General features: G+C 34.7%; 2 protein-coding genes across 5 annotated transcripts in view; both read right to left on the minus strand.

The window, feature by feature from the left end:
- Positions 1-3,813: 3,813 nt before the first annotated feature.
- LOC106101235 lies at positions 3,814-16,094 on the minus strand. Of its 3 annotated transcripts, XM_013280396.1 has the most exons (4): positions 15,339-15,439; positions 14,890-15,226; positions 5,359-5,516; positions 3,814-4,654 (listed from the first exon to the last, which is right to left on the minus strand). In XM_013280396.1, the coding sequence occupies exons 2-4, from the start codon at positions 15,194-15,196 to the stop codon at positions 4,142-4,144; spliced, it is 978 nt and encodes a 325-aa protein (XP_013135850.1). In that variant the 5' UTR covers positions 15,197-15,226; positions 15,339-15,439; the 3' UTR covers positions 3,814-4,141. The 3 variants fall into 3 exon arrangements, with proteins under 3 accessions (XP_013135850.1, XP_013135852.1, XP_013135849.1); XM_013280398.1 differs by lacking the exons at positions 14,890-15,226; positions 15,339-15,439 and adding an exon at positions 15,757-16,094; XM_013280395.1 differs by having other exon boundaries at positions 14,890-15,444.
- A 1,326-nt stretch (positions 16,095-17,420) lies between these two features.
- LOC106101232 (suppressor of fused homolog) overlaps positions 17,421-20,523 on the minus strand; it is an 11,124-nt gene continuing 8,021 nt past the window's right edge. For both annotated transcript variants that reach the window (XM_013280393.1, XM_013280392.1), the window contains exons 9-12: positions 19,724-19,800; positions 19,181-19,275; positions 18,613-18,745; positions 17,421-17,657 (exon numbers count right to left, since the gene is read on the minus strand). In XM_013280393.1, coding sequence (XP_013135847.1) covers positions 17,463-17,657; positions 18,613-18,745; positions 19,181-19,275; positions 19,724-19,800 — 500 coding nt within the window. In that variant the 3' untranslated portion in view covers positions 17,421-17,462. The remainder of the gene's footprint in view (positions 17,658-18,612; positions 18,746-19,180; positions 19,276-19,723; positions 19,801-20,523) is intronic.

Below are 20,523 nucleotides of genomic sequence, written 5' to 3' on the forward strand. Positions count from 1 at the left end.
AGAAATGAGTATATTTCGGATTTTACAAGTTTTTTATAATTAGTTTGTAAAGTATACTTTAAGTGAAGATGGTGCGGCGACGTCCCACTTTGTCGTCCTAGGACCGCTCGCAGCAAACCTATTTCCCACCCTTTCCCATCCCGTTTTCCCGTCTTGTCCCAGGGCTCCTCGGAGCCCGCCAAATGAATCTAAGTTTCTGGCTGAACTTTAACGTCGTATAACGTCAACAAACTGGTTCCTCTTCATGAGGACAGTATTTTAGCGCAAGAAAGAAGATGAAGCAAGAAATCCATATAAACAAGACAACCGCATCTTATAATAAACTCATATAAGAAACTCAAATTGCCACCTCAAGTAAAAGTTATGGTAAGTTTTTTATATTTACAGGACATAAAGTAACACTAGTGGTGTGACTTGATAGCACATAAAGTAACACTAGTGGTGTGACAAGAACACCACAAAAGTCATTGTGTGGATCTGTTGGGCCACCAAAATTGTGGATGAAAGATTGAGATGGATGTGTGGTGTGACAAGAAGGGATAAGGAATTGTGTATATTAGAGGAATTTTTAAAGTAATGCCAGTGGTGGAGAAATTGAGAAGCAAAAAGTGGTATGTCCATATAAAGAAGAAAGTAAGTTTGAATGTGAATGGCTACAAAGGTAGAGGAAGACTGTAGTATGGATGGATTGTGTAAAAGAAAATGAGGCGTGAATTTAGACTGCTGATAAAAGATGTATGGAAGATCAGCTCGTAATGTGTTAACGCTATATGGACAAGGGTAAGTTGAGATCGGCTCAGTTTGATTTGTAACTGAATAGATTTACAATTTGTTGCTATGTAACCAACACTCTAAGTTATAAAACAGCTATAAGCTGCCAATTTAGTTGCTAAGTTGCATGTCTGCTTTGAGGCAGTTCAGAGCTGATTTACAGTTTACAAAACATGCAGTTAAATATTTTTTGGTAATCATATTGTTTTGAGGTTAACCTATAAAGGACGGTTATCGTGTTAAAATGTTTATATTCAGTGATTTATATGTTTAAATTATTCCAGATATAGATAATTCCAGTCCAGTGATTAAATTGGCACTATTTACAACTGGAATTTTTACTTTCGTAAAGTTTAATTTTTGACACTTGTAATTATTGAAATCAAAATTCTTTTGAGGTAAAAATTTAATTATAAAACTGATTAACAAGGAAAATATTGGCTAATTTGTGTTAGTTCAAACTTGTTTCATCTTGATTAATTTTTATTACGAAGAACGCATTAGTTTTTAATTTTCATAGTCAAACCTATTTTTTTTTTAAATGATTAAAGTTTTTTTTAATGCTATGTTGTTTTTGTGTTCCAATATCGGAGCACATGTTACAGGATTACTGTGCATTGGAGCATTTTACCAAAGCTGTGGCAACTGAAATCTGAAAATGTAAGAAGCCAGTGAATTGTACCAACTAAACCTAGTTACAATACACAGTTTAAATATACTAGTATTTTTATTTACTCGTAAGATCCTGTCATCCAGCCAGCATTTTTAACTAATAATTAAAAAGTAATTTAATTTCAGAGTGAAATTTAAAAAGATATTTAGAATAACCAATTAAAGTTTTTAAAAATAAAGTATTGGTTGTTGCTCAAGAGTTGATCTCATTAAAATTGCAACATGGTAATAGTTTCGCAGTATTTTATTTATAGCACACACTTGACCAGTTTGCACTCCGTAACTGGACTGGCATAATGTAAACACTGTGGCGCAAGTAATACAGTCCAGTGAGTGAACCAGACATGTACAACTCGGGATAATTTAAAAATTACGTACATTGAAAGCACGTGTTTGTGCAACTTTAATTATTTTACTTAACTTAGCTTTGACCTTGAAAACAATTGCACGTTCTGTCAATTACTTTTTTGTTTTTTTTCTAATGTAAAAAAAGTGAATGGCATTATTATTCCGGTATTAATAGGCCCCTATAAAAACAATACATTCAAAAATGGGAATAACATTACTAACATTTAGATTCCTTGTTATTTTAGCAAAACCCTTAATTTTTCAGGTTTCTTTGATAAATCAATATTTTTTTAATCTTGGTAATTTAAAAAAGAACTAAAGACCCTCAACTCTGGCCGCGGTCCGCGATAAGAATTCGGGTCAAAGTTGTTAATTGTTATTCGACATGATTTTGAAATCATAATGTATTTTAAACTTGCGTAATTTCTAGAAAGATGACTTTAAATAGCTTGTGCCCTGAATATTAAAAAATCTCGCCATTTAAAACATTTTATTTGTAAACTAGCTATGCGCCTGCGTTAAAATACTCACTGTCGACGTAGCTTTTAATTAGTAAAAGTATTATATTTTTGAAATCAGTCCAGTAGTGTGTTATTTCAAAACATACAAAAATACTATCTTTCATCTTTGTAATATTAGTCAAGAATATGGATGCAAATCAGAAAGCACGAAAGAGCGTTGGTAGCTAACTGGCTTAAGCAGTTTGCTTGTAATCTACAGGTCTTGGGTTCGAATCCCGCCGTGTACCAATGTGATTTTCGATTTGTCGAATTTTCATATGTACATAATTTACCTGACGTTCTTACGGTGAAGGAAAACATCGTGATGTACATATCGGCGAAGAAATTCAAAGATATGTGTGAAGTCAACCCGCAGTGCGGCGTGGTTGACTATGGCCTAGTCACTCTAACTTAGGGTAGGCTCCCCCTCAGTGGGGACGCCACCGGACTTTGGGCCTTTTTTTTATTTCGCGTTGTTTATTTTATATGGAAGTTGTTCTTACTTTGACATAACCTAAAAAGAGGTGTTCAAGAAGAGAGTGACTAAGATGTATGATAAAGTTATTTGGAGGACGAAAACTGGCGCAGACGCTACGGGAGTAGGATAAGAAGGAAGATGATGACCGCATGAGTTCTGAAATAGGGATGGGGAAAATAAAAACTACAATAATTGAGTCTGCATTATATAACAATATATTTATTAAAAATACTTTCAGTATCACAGATTCAAAATGTTTATAGAAAATTAACAGAAATTAGATATCTTAAAAAAAATCTTTCACAAACTCAAATTAATGTTGGGTTCTCATTATGCCAGAACAGATAGTGCTTACAAAAACTGGCAACACCCGTGATTAAATCAATGCCAGGCCAGTGCACTGGCATAGTGATAACTATAGTTTGTCTAAATAAGATAGATTCGTTTGATAAATGACACATGAAGTATCGAATTCAATTTGTATGAAGGGAAATGCCGTACTTAATAGACAGGTATCGTTGTGACGAAACAAACACGCAGCGAACTATTATCAGCTATCGTATTCGGTTTAAATAAAATTTAGAGGACAATTCTAGTTTTTTTTTTTTATATATATATGAGAAGGGGGCAAACGAGCGGCGGGAACACAAAGGTGGTCAACGACGCCCATGGACATCCGCAACACCAGAGGAGATAATTTTGATTATAGTGTAGAGAATTTAGCGATGACAATAATAATAGCAAAATCTATTGCGATTACGTACTGATGTAGTAGGAATAAATATTTATTTACTCAAAAACAATGGTTTTAATTCATAAGTTATAACTATAAATCGATTCCAACTTCTATTGGAATAAAAATCGATAAGATTCATGACTAATTTTACACAACCTATCCCTACTAAATTTCAAATGAATTGTCAAACTAATCTATCTTTTTTAGACACACTATAGAAACGCATAGTAAATTATGGTTTAAGAATTTAAACCAATTAACTATTGTAGGCACAAACAACAGTCATATAATGGAAATGCTACCAACAATTGCAAACCAAGATTAACTTCTAAAACGAAGTTTTTAGAATCATGACAAAAACATCGCAATACATAAATTGTATCGCATTATATATTCCCGAAGGAGTCTCTCAAGTTTTTTTTTACTGAAACCTCTTTTAATTCAACCTCCTTGCACACTTCCCAAATAGTTTAAGATAGAAGTAAAAAAGAAAAATGTGAGCTATTTTACTCAAAATACACATTTTTGTACTTGCATTTCAAGTATTTTATAACAAAATCCTGCTTGTTCTCTTCATTAGTTTACTAAAAAATAGAAAAAATCTTATTTACTATTAAGTCTTCTGTTTTTTAAAGATCATAATTTAGGCAAATCCCTATATTCATTGTTTATCGGTTTTGTGTCTTCGGGAACTGTTGGCTTGTGGTTTACTGTTGTATTAGGCGTGGAAACCCCAGATGCTGTGGTCGGCACAGTCATTATAAACTCAGCACCAGGCACCGCTTGTATAGCAACAGGGACGCCGTCTATTATAATCTTCCTCTCCTCTGTGGGTAGTTTTAACTTTGTCGTCATTATTAAATTTATTATATCCATTTGTAGTTTCATGCAAGCATCTTTCGGTACTTCTTTTAGTAACGAAGCTACGTAATTGCTGAATTTTTTTATTTGGTCGTCATTTTCTTCATGTCTCTCATTGTCACTGGTGTTCAGTTTGCTCAATTTGCTTATCTTCGCTGGCTTTACAGGAGTTGTGAAAACTCTGCTATTTTTTTGAGGTTTTTTGATCGTTCTTGTCTCTTCGTCTAAATATACAATCTCAGTGTACGGTTCGTTCTGATCATCGCTGTCACTCGATTCGTCAAAACCCTGGAGGATGAACTGAACTTTGTATTGAGGCACTAAGGGGACCTTTGACTAAACTATCGCACAACTCTTGTCGATTGTTTCGCTGCCAATACAACTGTCGGACAACTAGAAATCGTACATGCATATCTCATAGAAAACAAAGTAAGACAAAACAGTTTTTCGATAGTTTAATCAAAGGTGTGCCCTCTAAGAATTGTGATTACTGAAATGAGGGAAGATTTTCCTGACGGAAGAAAAGTTCCTCACATCGTGTAGGATAAGAAAATGTATTATTTTTATTAACTTGAATTTTAAAATCTAGGTTTATTTTATAATATAAGGTGGCAAGCGAGCAAGCGACCACCGGAATCCATCGAAATGGTAAGCGACCGCTGCCCATAGACATCCGCAATTGCAGACGCGTGTTCTTCCCTTAATCGACGAAGGAGACCCACATAAAGAGGACATTTCCCCTTCCTATGCGTCTCCTCCATCGGCAAATCCACTTTTCCTTCCCATCCTTTCCTCTTAAGAAGGGTGGAAAGGGAAAGGGACTAAAATTAGGCCTCCGGCACCACACTCATCAGACTGTACGCGGATTGCTTCCACATCTCGCCTGTTTTCTGTGTGGTCGTGGTATTACACCGGGCGAGCCGGCCTATTTGTGCAAAGATTAAAGCGGGCCCTACCACTGCTAAATTGGTGATTTTTAGCGTAATTGTTACCTGTGCTAATTTAGGATGGTTATTCTTCAAATGCTGCTTCAGGTCTTTGATGCGATGTGGCAGCGAGGCACGGCAGACGACGCAACGCGCACGTCCTCCCGTCTCCTTCTCGAAGAAACTCCAGGGATCAGACTCTTCGGTGGATTTGGGCTCATCATCTGTTAAGAAACAAGTCTTTTATTCTGTTTTCATGTCAATCTGTGTCTGTCACTATTATAAAGGTTACTTTATAAAAGTCATCATCACCAGCTCACTATACGTCCCCACCTAGGGGCTCGGAGCCTACCCTAATAAGGGGTGACTAGGACATAGTCAACCACGCTGCACTGCAGGTTGGTTGACTTCACACATATTTTTGAATTTCTTCGCCGATATGTGCAGGTTGCATCACGATGTTTTACTTCACCGTAAGAACGTCGGGTAAATTATGTACATATGAAAATTCGAAAATCACATTGGTACGGCGGGATTCGAACCCAAGACCTTTAGATTACAAGTTAAGTGTTCAAACCACTGAACCACTGACGCTCGCTACTTTATAAAAGTAAAGTTGTTAAAATTTCGGCTTAAACATTTCTAGACTCTGGGCGAATTCTAAAGATTGAGATTCATTTAAATATTTTAGGATCATTACATAAAATTAACATATTTGCAGCGCTATACATTTCTTTCGATTACGTTACAAATATTTTGCCTCAAAACAGTGTTAACAAGAAAATCAAGCAATACTAGAACATCGGCGTAGAAGTCCCGTCACTATCTGACAGCTGTCAATGTCATTCAGACGTGTTAGAAAAGCGCGCCATTGTAAAAACAGTTAATATTTAAGTACATTTTTACAATTAAATTAATGTATTTCTAAAGTTGGTCCCCTATCAAGTTCTCCGTAATAAAGTGAACGTAAGCGTACCGGAACATAAAACGAGTAAATACTATTCACGAGACAGGGAAGTTATCAGACGGTATGACGATGCTACAAGGAAATATCAACTCGACTGCAAGCTTGTGAATATTGCTGTCTCTTTCGTTCGCGTTGACATAACAGAGATAGCGATACAAATGTGACAGAAGTTTTATTATACGTAATGTTTACGGATGTAGGACAATCGAAAGTCAATTTATTGTTGATTTTGTTCATTGAGTGTCAACCCTGAGTATTGTATTGTCATATAGTGACTTTAAAAAGGTTAAAAAAAGTAAATATTGTATAAAATATTTCACAGTTGTATTCAAACATTAAACAGATGTTTTTAAATAAATTAAATAATCAAATAAGTCAACTGCTGTCACTAATTAGTTACAAAACAATTGATTCAACAAACGGTAAAAAAACCTTTGTGCATCTTTGACAACTGTTCTATCATACTAATATTATAAATGCGAAAGTTTAGATGGATGTTTATTAAAGTTTGTAGCCTAAACGACTGAACGGATTTCGATAAAATTTGGCATAGATGTAGAGGATAGTCTGAAAAAACACATAGGCTACTCACTTTTTTTTAAATTCCAGTCGGACGGAATCGCGGCCAAACGCTATATAGAGGTAACACTACTCGATTTTTAGTTGTGCAACTAAACAGTTGGTGATAGTGTCAAAGGTGCGCTGTTAAAATTGTTTTTAAAGGTCACAACAAAATCCGTTACACGCGTGACGTAACAACGTGACGTCACGTCAACTGTCGACGCTCGACAAACTCGGACTTTACGCTTCGTAAGTAGTGAGTAGATATGTTGGAATTGACATACGTAACACGTCACAAGTTTGGACAAAGGAAAACCACATTTTTTTTAAACAATTTACCGATAATATAGTTTTAACTGATATCAAAAGGTCACGTGTTAACACTTCTTTATTAGTTTACAAGTGTTTAATATATTGGAGAGGCTACGGCGTCTGTTTTTTAGCATTTCAGGTGAAAACAGCGTTTTGGCGCCATTACGTCAAGCGTCGCCCTAGTGAACTAATTTTGACAGTTCTTTCATTTTTAATTTTGTCAAAGAATAAAGATAAAGAATAAATAAAACAGTAATGTTATCGTTTGAATTTATCAAAGGCGAAATGTTTTATGATTCTATAATAAAAATAAAGAATGAAACATGTTATCGAGATTTTTCTTATGACTAAACTACATTTCAATTACTCACTGCGCTCTAAAAATAAAACTCGAGAAATTTCTCCCACGTATTGGATATTTTTAAATTCAACTTTAATAAACTAGTGCGACTGTATTTGGTTATTTGGAGATTTTTAATTGTTTATCTCTTTACATTTATAAAAAAAAAACATACAGACGAATTGAGTACCTCCTTCTTTTGGGAAGTCGGTCAAAAAAATATTCAAATGATTATTAACATAATGTTTCACGTACACAAAGCCTGTTAAAAACTAGAAACGGGTCTGTGAGTAACATTTGAATATAGCCTAAAAACAAAATAATAAACAGGTGTTAAATGTCGTAGTTTGTACTTATTTATAACTTTGAACTACCCACCTGATTCTTTAAGGTATTTCAGAGGATCGCAAACATAATGTTACAAATTTAAACCATGAAAAAACACATTCTTTGCGAATTACGCGTTTATCAAACACTACAGTTTTATATTCGGATGTTTACACACTAGAGCTAAAATTGTCATCAAGAAAACATTGTTTGGGCTTAAGACTACACTAAGTGGGTCACTTTAGACCTACCTTATAGGATACGAGCTGTTGCCTGCGACTTCGTCCATGTGGTATTAGAAAACATACAAACTATATAAATTACAAAAAGCTACGTATCCCTCGGGAACTGGACATTTCTCGGGGATGAAGCTTATCCCATGTGTACTCCAGGCTTTGTTTTATATCTGTGCCAAATTTCAATAACATATGTTGAACCGTTGCAGATTGATCGAGTAAACATTAAAAAACTAGATTAATGAATCCCACGGGAACCGTAACTATTCCAGAGATAAAACGTAGCCTATGTGTTCTTCTAGACTATGCTCTAAACCTGTGCCAAATTTCATGGAGATCCGTTCAGCCGTTTAGGCTATAAACGCTAACAAACATCCATCCACCCATCTATCCATCCATCCATCAAAACTTTCGCATTTATAATATTAGTAAGATTTTAACCAAACGCGATGGTCAATATTCAGTCAATATTCGCTACACTTGTAAAATATCAGTACTTCGTTATAAGAAAAATATCAGACTTAAAATTAAAAACAAAACACTATCGCTATAGTGTATAATCACCCTTACTTAACAACTGTCAAAATGGCCGTCACATTTGGCAACAGTCCACATGTGAGGGTTATCAAATTGTTTACACTAAGGACGGAAATAACAAGCATTTTGAGAGCTTATTTGATCAACTGAAATTAAATCGGTTCTAATTAGTCAAATGTTTCCGGTCAGTTGTTTTGATGTCATTACGGGAATATTCTAGATTTAAAAACCATGATTTCGTTACTATCGAGTATGTAAGACTTGGAATCAACAGAGTACAGAGGCAAAAACCTCACGCAAATGGAAATCCTTAGCTTCTACCTACACTCTCGAAATCTCTTTTTTTCTGTCATATCTATACTGTACAATTATTGTTACTTTATAATCTACATCAGTGATGTAGACAATGACGAAATTGGATAAAACATGCATTGACAAATAAAATCGGACACAGGAGCGGAGTTATGATAGCGCGTGCACCTACTAAACTATACAACTGTTGTCTCGCTTTGATTTTTATAAGCTTAAATGTAGCACACTACTCGATTTTTAGAGCAACCAAACAGTTGAATAACTGCGAAACAATCTGACAACATGCATGCGATAGCTTTACAAAGGTGCATCTGTTTTAAATATTCTCTTTCTACCAATACCGATATATACCCGTCTCTTTTTACACCCACGCTGTTTTTTATAAAGTGTTTGATATTTGACACTATATACGTCTGTTGATTGTTGAGTCTACTACTGAAGGGTGGTCACGTATTGTCATTACAACATACCACAACCGACTCCTGTAGACGTGCTTTTCGGCACACAACGCTATCTTTGTTGGTTAAGTTGTGACGTCATAACAGTTGCATATCGACTGATTGTATTCCTAATTCAAAAATCAAACAGGCCAGCTATTTTCATGCCATTAGTTAGCATGTATCTACTATTGCTATAGATAAATGTTACGACTTCGCCCGCGTGCAATTAAAAAAAATTTTTTTTTTTTATAACATAAGGTGGCGAACGAGCAAGGGGCCACCTGAATCCGCCAAAATGGCGAAGCGACCGCTGCCCATAGACATCCGCAATTGCAGATGCGTTGCCTACCCTTATACGACGGAGGAGGAGACGCACATAAAGAGGATATTTCCCCTTCCTATGCATCTCCTCCACCGTCAAATCCACTTCCTCTTCCCAACCTCTCCTTATAAGAAAAGGGTGGTAAAGAGAAAGGGACTTAAATTAGGCCTCCGGCACCACACTCACATCAGACGAAACACGGAATTGCTTCCATTTCACGCCTGTCTTCTGTGTGGTCGTGGTATTACACCGGACGTGCCGGCCCATTTGTGCTAAGATGTTAAAGCGGGCACTACCACTTTTAAAATTAAAAACATAACCCATGTTAATTAGTGATAACGTAGCTTTTTAATGGTGAAATAATTTTTGAAATCGTCCCAGTAGTTTTTGAGTTATTTCAATATGTACAAAAATACAAATCTTTCTTCTTTGTAACATAGATACGGTATGTAATAGGACATAGTCTATATAGTTTTTTTTTTCAACGCGGACGAAATCGCGGGCAACAACTGTAAAAGAAAGTATACCAAGTTCGTTAATTGCATTGCTCAAAATAACCAAGTAAGTATTTTTATTTCTTCATTACCCAATAAATATTATTAATATAAAAACCGTTAAAACAATCAACTATTTTCCGATTTCACTTAAAAATGTCACGAGTGTGCAACTAGAAAGAGACATCTGCAATACACGATATGTGCGAGAGGGAGAACAGATCTGAATAGTACCGGTAAAACGAGACTGCTTTAAACGGGTTTTTGTTAAAACGTGACGAATAAAATTATGTAGGCTTGAGTTGTATTGGTTTGACTGTAATTATTACAAAAAATAAATATAGGTGATATTACGATGTTCTATTCTTCAGAAATTATAAAATACATATTACGAACGATCGACGAGAAGTTAAATTGACACGTGGTTAGAGTACTGAAAGATATTGCTGTGTTTGCACCAATTCAAATTGTGACTGGCCTAGTCGTCTAGCCTAGTCAGGGTCTATCTTAGTAACGTAACTGAGAGTATTTACTAATAAGACGTGACGTTATAACTTATGTAACGTATAGGTCACGGTTTCTGACCAAGATATTTGTAAAACAAACGCAAAGGCAGTTAAGCTCGACTCGCTTGGTAACAAAACATGTACAAAAAGAAAACGTTCGTTTTTGTGTCGAGCGCCATTTTGTGAGAGAAAGGCGACGTTGCCAAGCCGTGCATCAAAACAAGTGCTCTCGGGCTAGGCAACGCTGGATTTGGGATTTTTAACAATTATCCATACTAATATTATAAAGAAGAAAGGTTTGTATGTGTAACTCAAAATTTATTGGGCGGTTTTCTAAAATTGTTTTACCATTAAAAAACTATGCTATCGCTGAACCATTTTGTTGACCGACTTCCCAAAAGAAGGAGGTACTCAATTCGTCTGTATGTTTTTTTTTTATATACTATTTTTTTAATTCCACGTGGATGACGTCGCGAGCAACAGTCTAATAAATAATATAACGGAACTTTATATCTGTTGAAATACAATTTACGAGAAACAATTTGCCTTAAAAAACGTTAATAAGGTCAGGAAGATGATGAATTAATGATTTCCCTTTTTACTTACTCAGGGCCTGTACCACCACTAATTGATAAAGGCTCAGATAAAAAAGTGTTATAAAATCTGATATTTCCATCACATTGGAATATTATCTAAAAAAATTTACAAGAATTGTGTGACAGGCCCTTAGTATTCGAGAATACATACAACAACAAACTACTAGAAATAGCCAGATTGTACCAAACCTTGATTATGGAGCATTCAAAACAAGTTTAATTTGCGCTGACAGGCTGTTGGTAGCAAGCGGAGAGAAAGGCGGCGTTGCCATACCGTGCAGCAAAACAAGTGACGCAACGAGTTGACGGCTGGTCAAATAGGACGGCCGGGATAGGGTTTGCTGTTTACATTTTAATTATGTATTTACATACTAAAGCCCGCGACTCCGTTCGCGAATTAATAACCTTTCTCTATAACTAGTTTTCAACCACGACACTGTTCGCGTGAAGTTAAAACAAAACAAAAGTAAGTAGCCTATGTGTTATCCAGATTATCCTCAACGTCTATTCCAAATTTCATCTGAATCCGTTCAGCCGTTTAAGCCTCAAACTCTAACAAACATCCATCCATCTAAACTGTAACAATTTAAAAAACTAAATTTAAAGTTTGTATTTTTATTTTAAATAAAGATAAATGGTATTGATTTATAGCACAGACTAAATAACGTTCAAGAATATAGAAAAAATCAAAATTGTTAAAAAGCTAACATAAGTAATAATAATTTGGCTCTTATTCTTTTTACGTTTGAACATGAATTCCGTCAACTAGTTTTAAAAATAAGGGTTAATCGACGCCCTTTTCAATTAACGAGTTCTACTACGAAATTAGGGGAACTTTGTAGGTACCCTTAGGTAGTGACCCCCTGTATGACATAACAAAGGGTATTGTCAGAACGAGGATCGGGTTAGACTAGTTTCATTTAAAAATAATTTCAATCCATCTAAATACATGTTGACTATTAAAACGTAAGAACTAGTAAATATGGTTGCGTCGTTGAATAGTTTTATTTTGGTTACATAACTATTATCTATACTATTAGACAACTTATTTCATTGAAACGGTCGCTTTTAACTCAAAGCAATACTTCTCGTGAAGACTTAGGATGCGCGCCGAATCTATCCATACTTGTAGTGACATTGACAGCTGTCAGCTAGGGACGTGACGTTTATGCCGATAATCTAGAGTTGCGCCAATTCTATAGCACGGTACTAATTTTATTCCTAACAATACATATAATGAAATTGGAGTGTCTAATATCAAAAGAAAAATTCCAGAATACGTGAAGATGATGTATTTGCGTTGCTGATAATGATATTCGCATTTGAAATTTTTTTGTGTCTGTCTGTCCGCAAACCGCGTTTGTTCCGTATAATCTCCTAAACAGCTGGGCCGATTCCGACTTTCTCTGAAGGGTAGCTGACACAGACGGGTATAAAGGCTACTCTTTTTTCTTAATACTAGCTGTTCCCGTGCGATTTCATCCGCATAAAATTGTGAAAAATTTATTTTATTGTTTACATGTGTCAAATTATCAAAATGACATGACATGACAATCCTTGCTTCCTTGATGTTGGCAACAACTTATGGTCTCTTTCCCACTTTAGGGTTTTATCCAAAATATTTACCCCCTACGTTTAATTGCGTGAAAATATATAGCCCCAAGCGTGACGTAAGAGTAGGGCTTTTTAATAGAAAAAGAATTATTCAAAACTATGCTGTAATTGCTGACATCTTTGGCAACAAAGAAGTGTGTGTTTACGCTTTATTATAATAGTATAGATAGCGTGGACGAGGTCGCGGGCAACAGCTATTCCTTTATAAGAATTTTCTATCTAGTATCTACTTTCTTTGTACGTTTATAAAAATCTACCAGATAATTCACGCATCAAAGTACCACTTAAATGGATTATTCCTAACCACCACCCCGCTCTGAACCCCATTTGAGAATCAAAAGTTTCATCGGTCCCACCTGTTAGTCCCACTATCTCCAATAAGGTGACAGATGGAATCGGTATAAAATAAGTTTCAACCGTCCCCTGATCTCAAAAGGTGGGACAAATGAAACATTTTATTCTCATCTGTTCACACGTGGGGACAGAGCAGGTGACGGTTGGGAAAACCACTTAAACATTTCAATATCAGAAACAAGCATTTCCCAACATAAACAAAGAACAGTATGAACGCCCACGTGACCTTCCCTTACCCAATCGCGCAAGGCTAGGGGAGGGGGTGCTCCAGCTGCGAGCCTGTAAATCAATAAAACTGGGATGGAGTCCGCACCGCCCGGGAGAGTCTATTTTCGTAACAACTACAAAAGGTCACGTGAATTTTATGAAGGGCATAAACCTACATTGAAGGATGTTGTTGAAGGAAAAATAATCGAGTATTTAATTGTTGGATGAAATCTAAACACGGAGTGTTGATTTTCATTTGTTAAAGATCGGCTTACCAATCTGTCTGGTGTGAGTTTTTGTCTTTTACAGATTGAATTAATCGAGACAGTGGACACTAAGGGGAATTATGTAAAAATTTTAGAAGTTAAACGTAGTGTTATTGAAATTCTTGTGTCAAGGCTACAGAGCAAGGATGAAATCATACTAATATAATAAATGCGAAAATTTAGATGGATGGATGTTTGTTAGAGTTTGTAACCTAAACGGCTGATCGGATCTCGATGAAATTTGGCATAGATGTAGAGCGTAGTCTGGAAGAACACAATGGCTACTTACTTTTGTATTTTATCACGCAGACAGAGTCGTGGGCGAAAGCTAGTCTGTAATAAATTATTGACACCATCACATTGATAAACAATAATCTTATGTTGTGCAATTTTTGGTGGAATTTCAGAACGTTAGATATTAAATTTTGTAAATGTAATTCGACTCGAAGAATAATGTTTACTGCTCACATTAGTCCTTTAGTGGTGATAGATATAGGCCATACAAAGTAACGTTTACTAACAAAACATTTCTAATTGTGACTTTCAGTTATGTCGTAGCCTCAATTATATAAAACGCTTTATTGATGTTTGGTTAATTCATTTGATGACTTCAAAACTATAAATAAAAAGTAAATAAAGCAATTAGAAAAGGCAAACATTAAAAGCTAAACGAGAGGTACCCCTTACGTTCATTTATAGAATTGATCAATATGGCGTCGCGCGACGTTGCCGTCCTTACATTCAAAAACATTCGAGATCTTTATTATTAACTTTATACATTTACACACAACCATTGAGTCATTTTTAACGAATTTAAACCTTCTTCCATTTACTATTAAGTACAAAATCTAGTATATTTGAAGATTCAATAAAACATTTCGAAACGAAACTAAAATGTAAACATAACCTCACGTCATGCCATTACATCTCTTATTTTTGGGTAAATAGAGTTGAATATAGTTTAAGTTATGAAATGTGACGTACAAAATGGCGCGATGTACCCGTGAGGAATCACGTACGACAAATAAATCTTTGCTAAATCGCTATAAGAACTGAAGTGAATTCATTTACTTACAAACTCTGACTTTTGAAGTTTAAAACATAAAATAACATAAATCAATGTAAGACGGAATAAAGAGTTGTTTCCGTTAAAAAACACTTAGTTCAACAAATAAAACTGTTATTTTTTGGATAAAAAACACTTACCACTGTTACTTTGCTCTACAGTATCATCGTCACCGCTTTCGTTGTCATCTGTTTTGCTTTCCCAAAACTCATTGGGATGGAGTCGTTTTAAATGTGTACTAAGATTGGAAGTACTTGTTTTGTAAGAAAAAAGTTTACTACATAAATTGCACGTTGCTAGTCTCTCATTAGCATTTGATTTCGTAAAAAACGACCAAATAACTGATACGTTTCTTCTTTTTAAAGCTGATTTACGTTTTTCCAAGTTAACTGATTCCAAATCGGAAGTTCCCTTGTCTAAACTAATTTCTTTCGAATGAGCACGCATCAAATGCGATTTAAGGTTATATGTTGTCGAGTTGTAACTAAATAGTCTCTCGCAAAATGTACATTGAGCTCGTTTGACTCCATCGTCGGATTCACATTGTAAAAAGTAGTCCCACATTTTAGACCGCATCATGGTTTCAAACAGCTAAATTAACGTTAACAATGATAACCGTTTCGACGCAACGTAACAAACAGTAACGCAGTTATAACTACAAGATGGCGGCGTTAAAGTTTGACGTCTTTGACGTTCCAATTTTGTGTCGAGTTGCGAAACCACAGAGTATGATGTATTTACAACTGTTCATAGATAATAAATCAATTTTTCTTATATAAAACTGGAATAAAAATAGCAGAGTTACGTTATATCGTTGTTTAACAAACAACGTTTTTTTTTGTTTTTTTTTTTTTTTAATTTAACACTGCATTATTTAATTACACTTGTAATAATTTACCATTGCAACTTTATTCCAACATATGCTGATTTGCACTTTAGTTATGACCTTACAAAGTAAATGTTAAAAATACTAATAACGAAACGAAATAACCGTATTACCTACTTACTATTTAGCAACGCTGATAGATCAGAATCTGATGTTTGAAGTAAATCTTCATAAACCAATGGATGTTTCTGTTTTAGATGTGATTTAAGGTTTGAAGTGGTTGTTTTGTATGAGAAGAGTTTTCCACAAAATTGACAAAATGCCATAAAATCATGGTCATCGCTTTTCACAAAATAGTTCCATAATTTCGATGATTTAGGCATTTTAACTTAATAACAAAAAGATTCATCAATTTCAGTAAGTATTAATGTAAACAAAAATCACTTCACAACGATTAGCTATATTTCACGTTAAAAAGCGATATAACATCGCGTAATCGGTTAAATAAGTAACTGAAAGAAGCTCAAAATCACGAAATGAAGGTTATTCATTATGTTAATTCTAGCAGTAGCTATTTACGTTATAACGTGTATAGATCTACAAGGATCCTTTATCACTTTTTTGACATTGAAAGTTTTTAGAGTTACCATGAAACTAGGAATTCCAAAATTCTTTTGAGATTCTCCAAGGTATAAAAGAAACCAAACTTAATGCAAATGCATTGCAATAAAACTTGTCTGCGTATAGTAATTGTTTACTGTTTAAATTGTTTTATCTTCACAAAATGATACAGATTTATATAGCGATATGAGCTTTTTGGTTTTTATACAGAATGGGGATGTTTCCTAATTTTTGGAATTGCTTTTATTATGTAGATAAACCGTATCTAAACAAGAAAAAAATATAATAAAATCATATACGCAACATTTAATTACAAAAACACTTAACTAAAAACAACTTCTCAAAAGACCGCGAAAACGCCTCATGACATGACGTCACTTCTTTGCTAACAAACCTCGCGTCGCGGTCTGTCAAAGTAATTCAAAGTGACCAGACGTAAATTGAATTAGCTATTCAAATAACTTTTACTATTTTTTTTTTCGTCATAGTGACCGAAAAATATGTCGTAAATATAAAAACACTTAATAATGGAGTCCTCATAATATAACACACGCAAACTCAATTATTATAATCATTAAAAAAAAATTATAACTACAAAATGCACTGACATTCACTGAAGCTGGTCACACTGCCATGTTGTTTACGAAGAAGCTACGTCACCGAGCTCTGATTGGTGTTTGAGATAGAGTAATGGAGGGTAAAAAATATTGCAGCGTTTTTAATTTATATTTCAATGGAGACAAACATTTAAGGTCTCCAATTGTTATTATAGGTTTTTAAATACTGTCTTTAAAATATGAAACATAACTTTATTTGAATTTGTAACATTAGGAAACATCCCCATTATAAGTACTGTTCGATTGTTATGTTACATTTTGGTGGGACAGGGGTTGTAGTTTTTTTTTTAGTATCCAGGTATCATTGCTTTTGAGTGTAGTTTTTGTAAAGTAAAATATTAAAACCCTTTTTATTACTCAATTTGATGCAAGTGTAAGTTAATGTGGGGAAGAAGATACGGCTTATATACTCATACTTCAAACTAATATTATAAATGCGAAAGTTTAGATGGATGTTTGTTAGAGTTTGTAACCTAAACAGCTAAACCGATTAAGATGAAATTTGGTATGGATGTAGAGGATAGTCTGGAAGAACACATAGGGTACTTTGTTTTGTTTTTTTTTTATTCGCGGGCGAACGCTAGTGTTGAAATAAATAAAAAACAAATAAATGTACTAATCTCTTTTATTATGAATTTTAATAGATTTTTCACGGAACAAATTGACAATCAGGTACAATAGTAATCTTGAGGTTGTATTTAGTCCAGGCCAGGGTGAGGGGCAGCGCGGGCGGAGGCGCGGGCGCTTCGCCCTCATCCTCGGACTCCGAGTCGGTGTCCGCGAGACGAGACAGCGGTGTCAACTGGGATGACATCTCCCGAGCTAACTCCGGTGGTATCAAAATCTGTGTTAAAAAATACTAATATTATAAAGGGGAAAGATTTGTATTTCTTGTATTGAAGTAACTCAAAAACTACTGGGGCAATTTTTTACTTTATTCTCGTGTGAGGTATTATATAAGGGAATAACGGTACGAAAGCTTAATAATTTAGCTTGTTTAGGATACGTCGTCGCCGGCTTCGTCCACGTGAGCATAACATACTACACACACCGCGTGTAAAGAATAAGTACCGAGAAAATAGTTACTTAGCGCGAGCGTGCAGATGTTATAATGCACTTTCTGATTGTATAGATATATTTAACATATCGGCACCTAAAGTTAAACGAATCCTCAATGACCGTTTTTTCAATACGCGATAGTGAGTGGAAGGTGATCTTTATCTTCATATAAGTGTAGTGTGATACAATTTACAAGGACTGAATTTCATTATAATATATACTTGTGACTATCTGCGATAACTTGTAATTGGCCTTCATTTTTTTGTTTCTTTTATTATTATTTTTTTAAGCTAGCTGTAAGTTATCCGTAAATAAATAAAATAAAATAAAAAAAAATCAATAAAGAATGACCACTGTCAAAACATCATTTTGGAAGTACGGACAAATCTAAGCCGGAAATCTGATTTTTAAGATTTTTTTTCAAAGAAATATAAAAAATCGAGCAAATTACTTTGCGCTTAAATTATAGCTATTGAGTTCCTCTACCTCCACAAGGCCGTTGATTCGTCCGTTAAGAATCACACTGTACAGGACATACAGGGTGATTCGCCATTAAAAATCCACTTATATAGGACATACAGGCTGATTCGCCCGCTTAAAATCACACTGTATTGGACATATAGGGTACTTCGTCCGTCAAGAATCACCTATGGGGGATATATAGGGTGATTCGTCCGTTAAGAATCATGTCCTACACAGAGTGATTCTTAACGGAAATGTAGAATAATGTGTAAATATACTTGTAGCCAAGTCCCGCGCAGTGCGTACGGCGTGCGCTCGGTGGGCAGCGCTCCGGAGACTTCGCCCGACACGAAGGTGACGGCGCGCGGGGCGCAGCGCCACGTGAAGTGACGCCCGTGACTGATGCGACCACTAAATACAGCAAAAACAAATTAAAAAGCCTTTTTAAAACAAAATTACTAACATACTAATATTATAAATGCGAAAGTTTAGATGGATGGATGTTTTTTAGAGTTTGTAGTCAAAACAGCTGAACGGATCTCGATGAAATTTGTCATACAAGTGGAAGAACACATAAGATACCTGATTTCGTTGTTTTTTTAATTCCCCGCGGACAGAGTCGCGGGAAAAGCTATTCTATACTCATATAATAAAGAGGAAAGATTTGTATCTTTGGATGTTTGTAAATATTGAAATAACTCAAAAACTACTGGGGCAATTTTAAAAAAATATTTCAACGTTAGAAAGGCAATTTATCTGTAACATAGGCTACATATTTTAATACGTGGGCCAAGTTTCCATCATCATTTAATAATATTAATATAGAAAAAAATAGTTAATACTCACTCTATAGCTAGAGGCAGGAGGCTGGCACCCTCCGCGTTCATCACCACGTGAACTCCCTCCAAGAACTCCACACTCTCATCACCGCGCCATGAACCCTGACACAATATTTAAAAACATTAAAAAAAACACTGCCAGCAAATGCCAGTCGAAATAAAAAAAAAAGAAAAAACAATCGAACTGGCCGCTTGTACAATTCTAAAAAAAAAAGTATTGAAACACGTCATGTGACAGATACTGGCAGCAAATGTATATAGAAGTATAAAAAAAACTGGCTTGTACAATTCGTAAATTAAAAAAAATACAAAAAGCATTTTTCAACATTTACAACACAGTTATTGGCCGCTTGTACACTTTGAAATTAAAAAAAAAACAACAAGAACTAAGCTGTACATTACAAAATAATTTTAGCAGAAAATAAAGGTAAAATTGAGATATCTACACTAATATTAAAAAGAAAACAGATTTTAAACTAAATTTCTAGCTCTATTAATTAAAAAAAACACCAAATCTTTCCTCTTCATAATATTAGTATAGATTCCATACCTGCATTAACTCCGGTATTTGGGGCAGAGCTCTCTCTATACTGGACATCTCAAAACTGTCTGTCGACATATTATGACCTGGAACATCAAATAAATCAATTTAAACTATTAAAAACATTATTCAATAAAAAAAACAAAAACATTTTGTAACCTATTATAAAAGGGCAATAAATTCACTTCAAAAATAGTTCGTTTTTTTTCTCAATCTCGTATTTATAATTTATACTATTATAATAAAGCGTAACCACACACTTATTTGTTGCCTAAGATGTCAGCAATTACAACATATTTTTGAATAATTCTTCTTTTAATAAAAAGCCCTACACTTACGTCATGCTTTAGGCTATATATTTTCACGACATTAAACTTAGGGAGTAAATATTTTGGATAAAAACCCTAATGTGGGAGAGAGACCATAAGTTGCTGCCAACATTAAGGAAGCAGGTTTATTATGGTAACATTTTTGACATTTGCAATTGATTTACAAATGTAAACAATAAAATGATACACATAAATATTTTATTACATAGGTACCTATTTTACTTGCATTTTAAAATAAAAAACCGTTAATAGTATTACTAGCTTTAGCTATTTCGCGTGGAATTAAAAAAACAAACGTAACTTGTGTTCCAGACTATCTATGACAAATATCATCAAAATCCGTTCAACATTTAAGCTACAAAGTAACAAACATCCATCTAAACTTTCGCATTTGAAGTCTTTCGACTAACATCAGGTAATATTGGGTGATTTATGACATTTTCTTGTAGGCGTGGTACTTAGGTATTTCAACAAAATAGT

This window comes from Papilio polytes, unplaced genomic scaffold, assembly GCF_000836215.1.
Source record: "Papilio polytes unplaced genomic scaffold, Ppol_1.0 DF824002.1, whole genome shotgun sequence".
NCBI lineage: Eukaryota > Metazoa > Arthropoda > Insecta > Lepidoptera > Papilionidae > Papilio > Papilio polytes.

Bases quoted from the DNA above. Each gene is read 5' to 3' on its own strand.
- LOC106101235 (XM_013280395.1), bottom strand. From the start codon at position 15,328: ATGATGCGGTCTAAAATGTGGGACTACTTTTTACAATGTGAATCCGAC. The intron at 5,517-14,889 runs GTAAGTGTTTTT...GTTTCTTAACAG, and splicing joins TGTAGAGCAAAGTAACAGTG to ATGATGAGCCCAAATCCACC. The intron at 4,655-5,358 runs GTAACAATTACG...TTCATCCTCCAG, and splicing joins ACCATCCTAAATTAGCACAG to GGTTTTGACGAATCGAGTGA.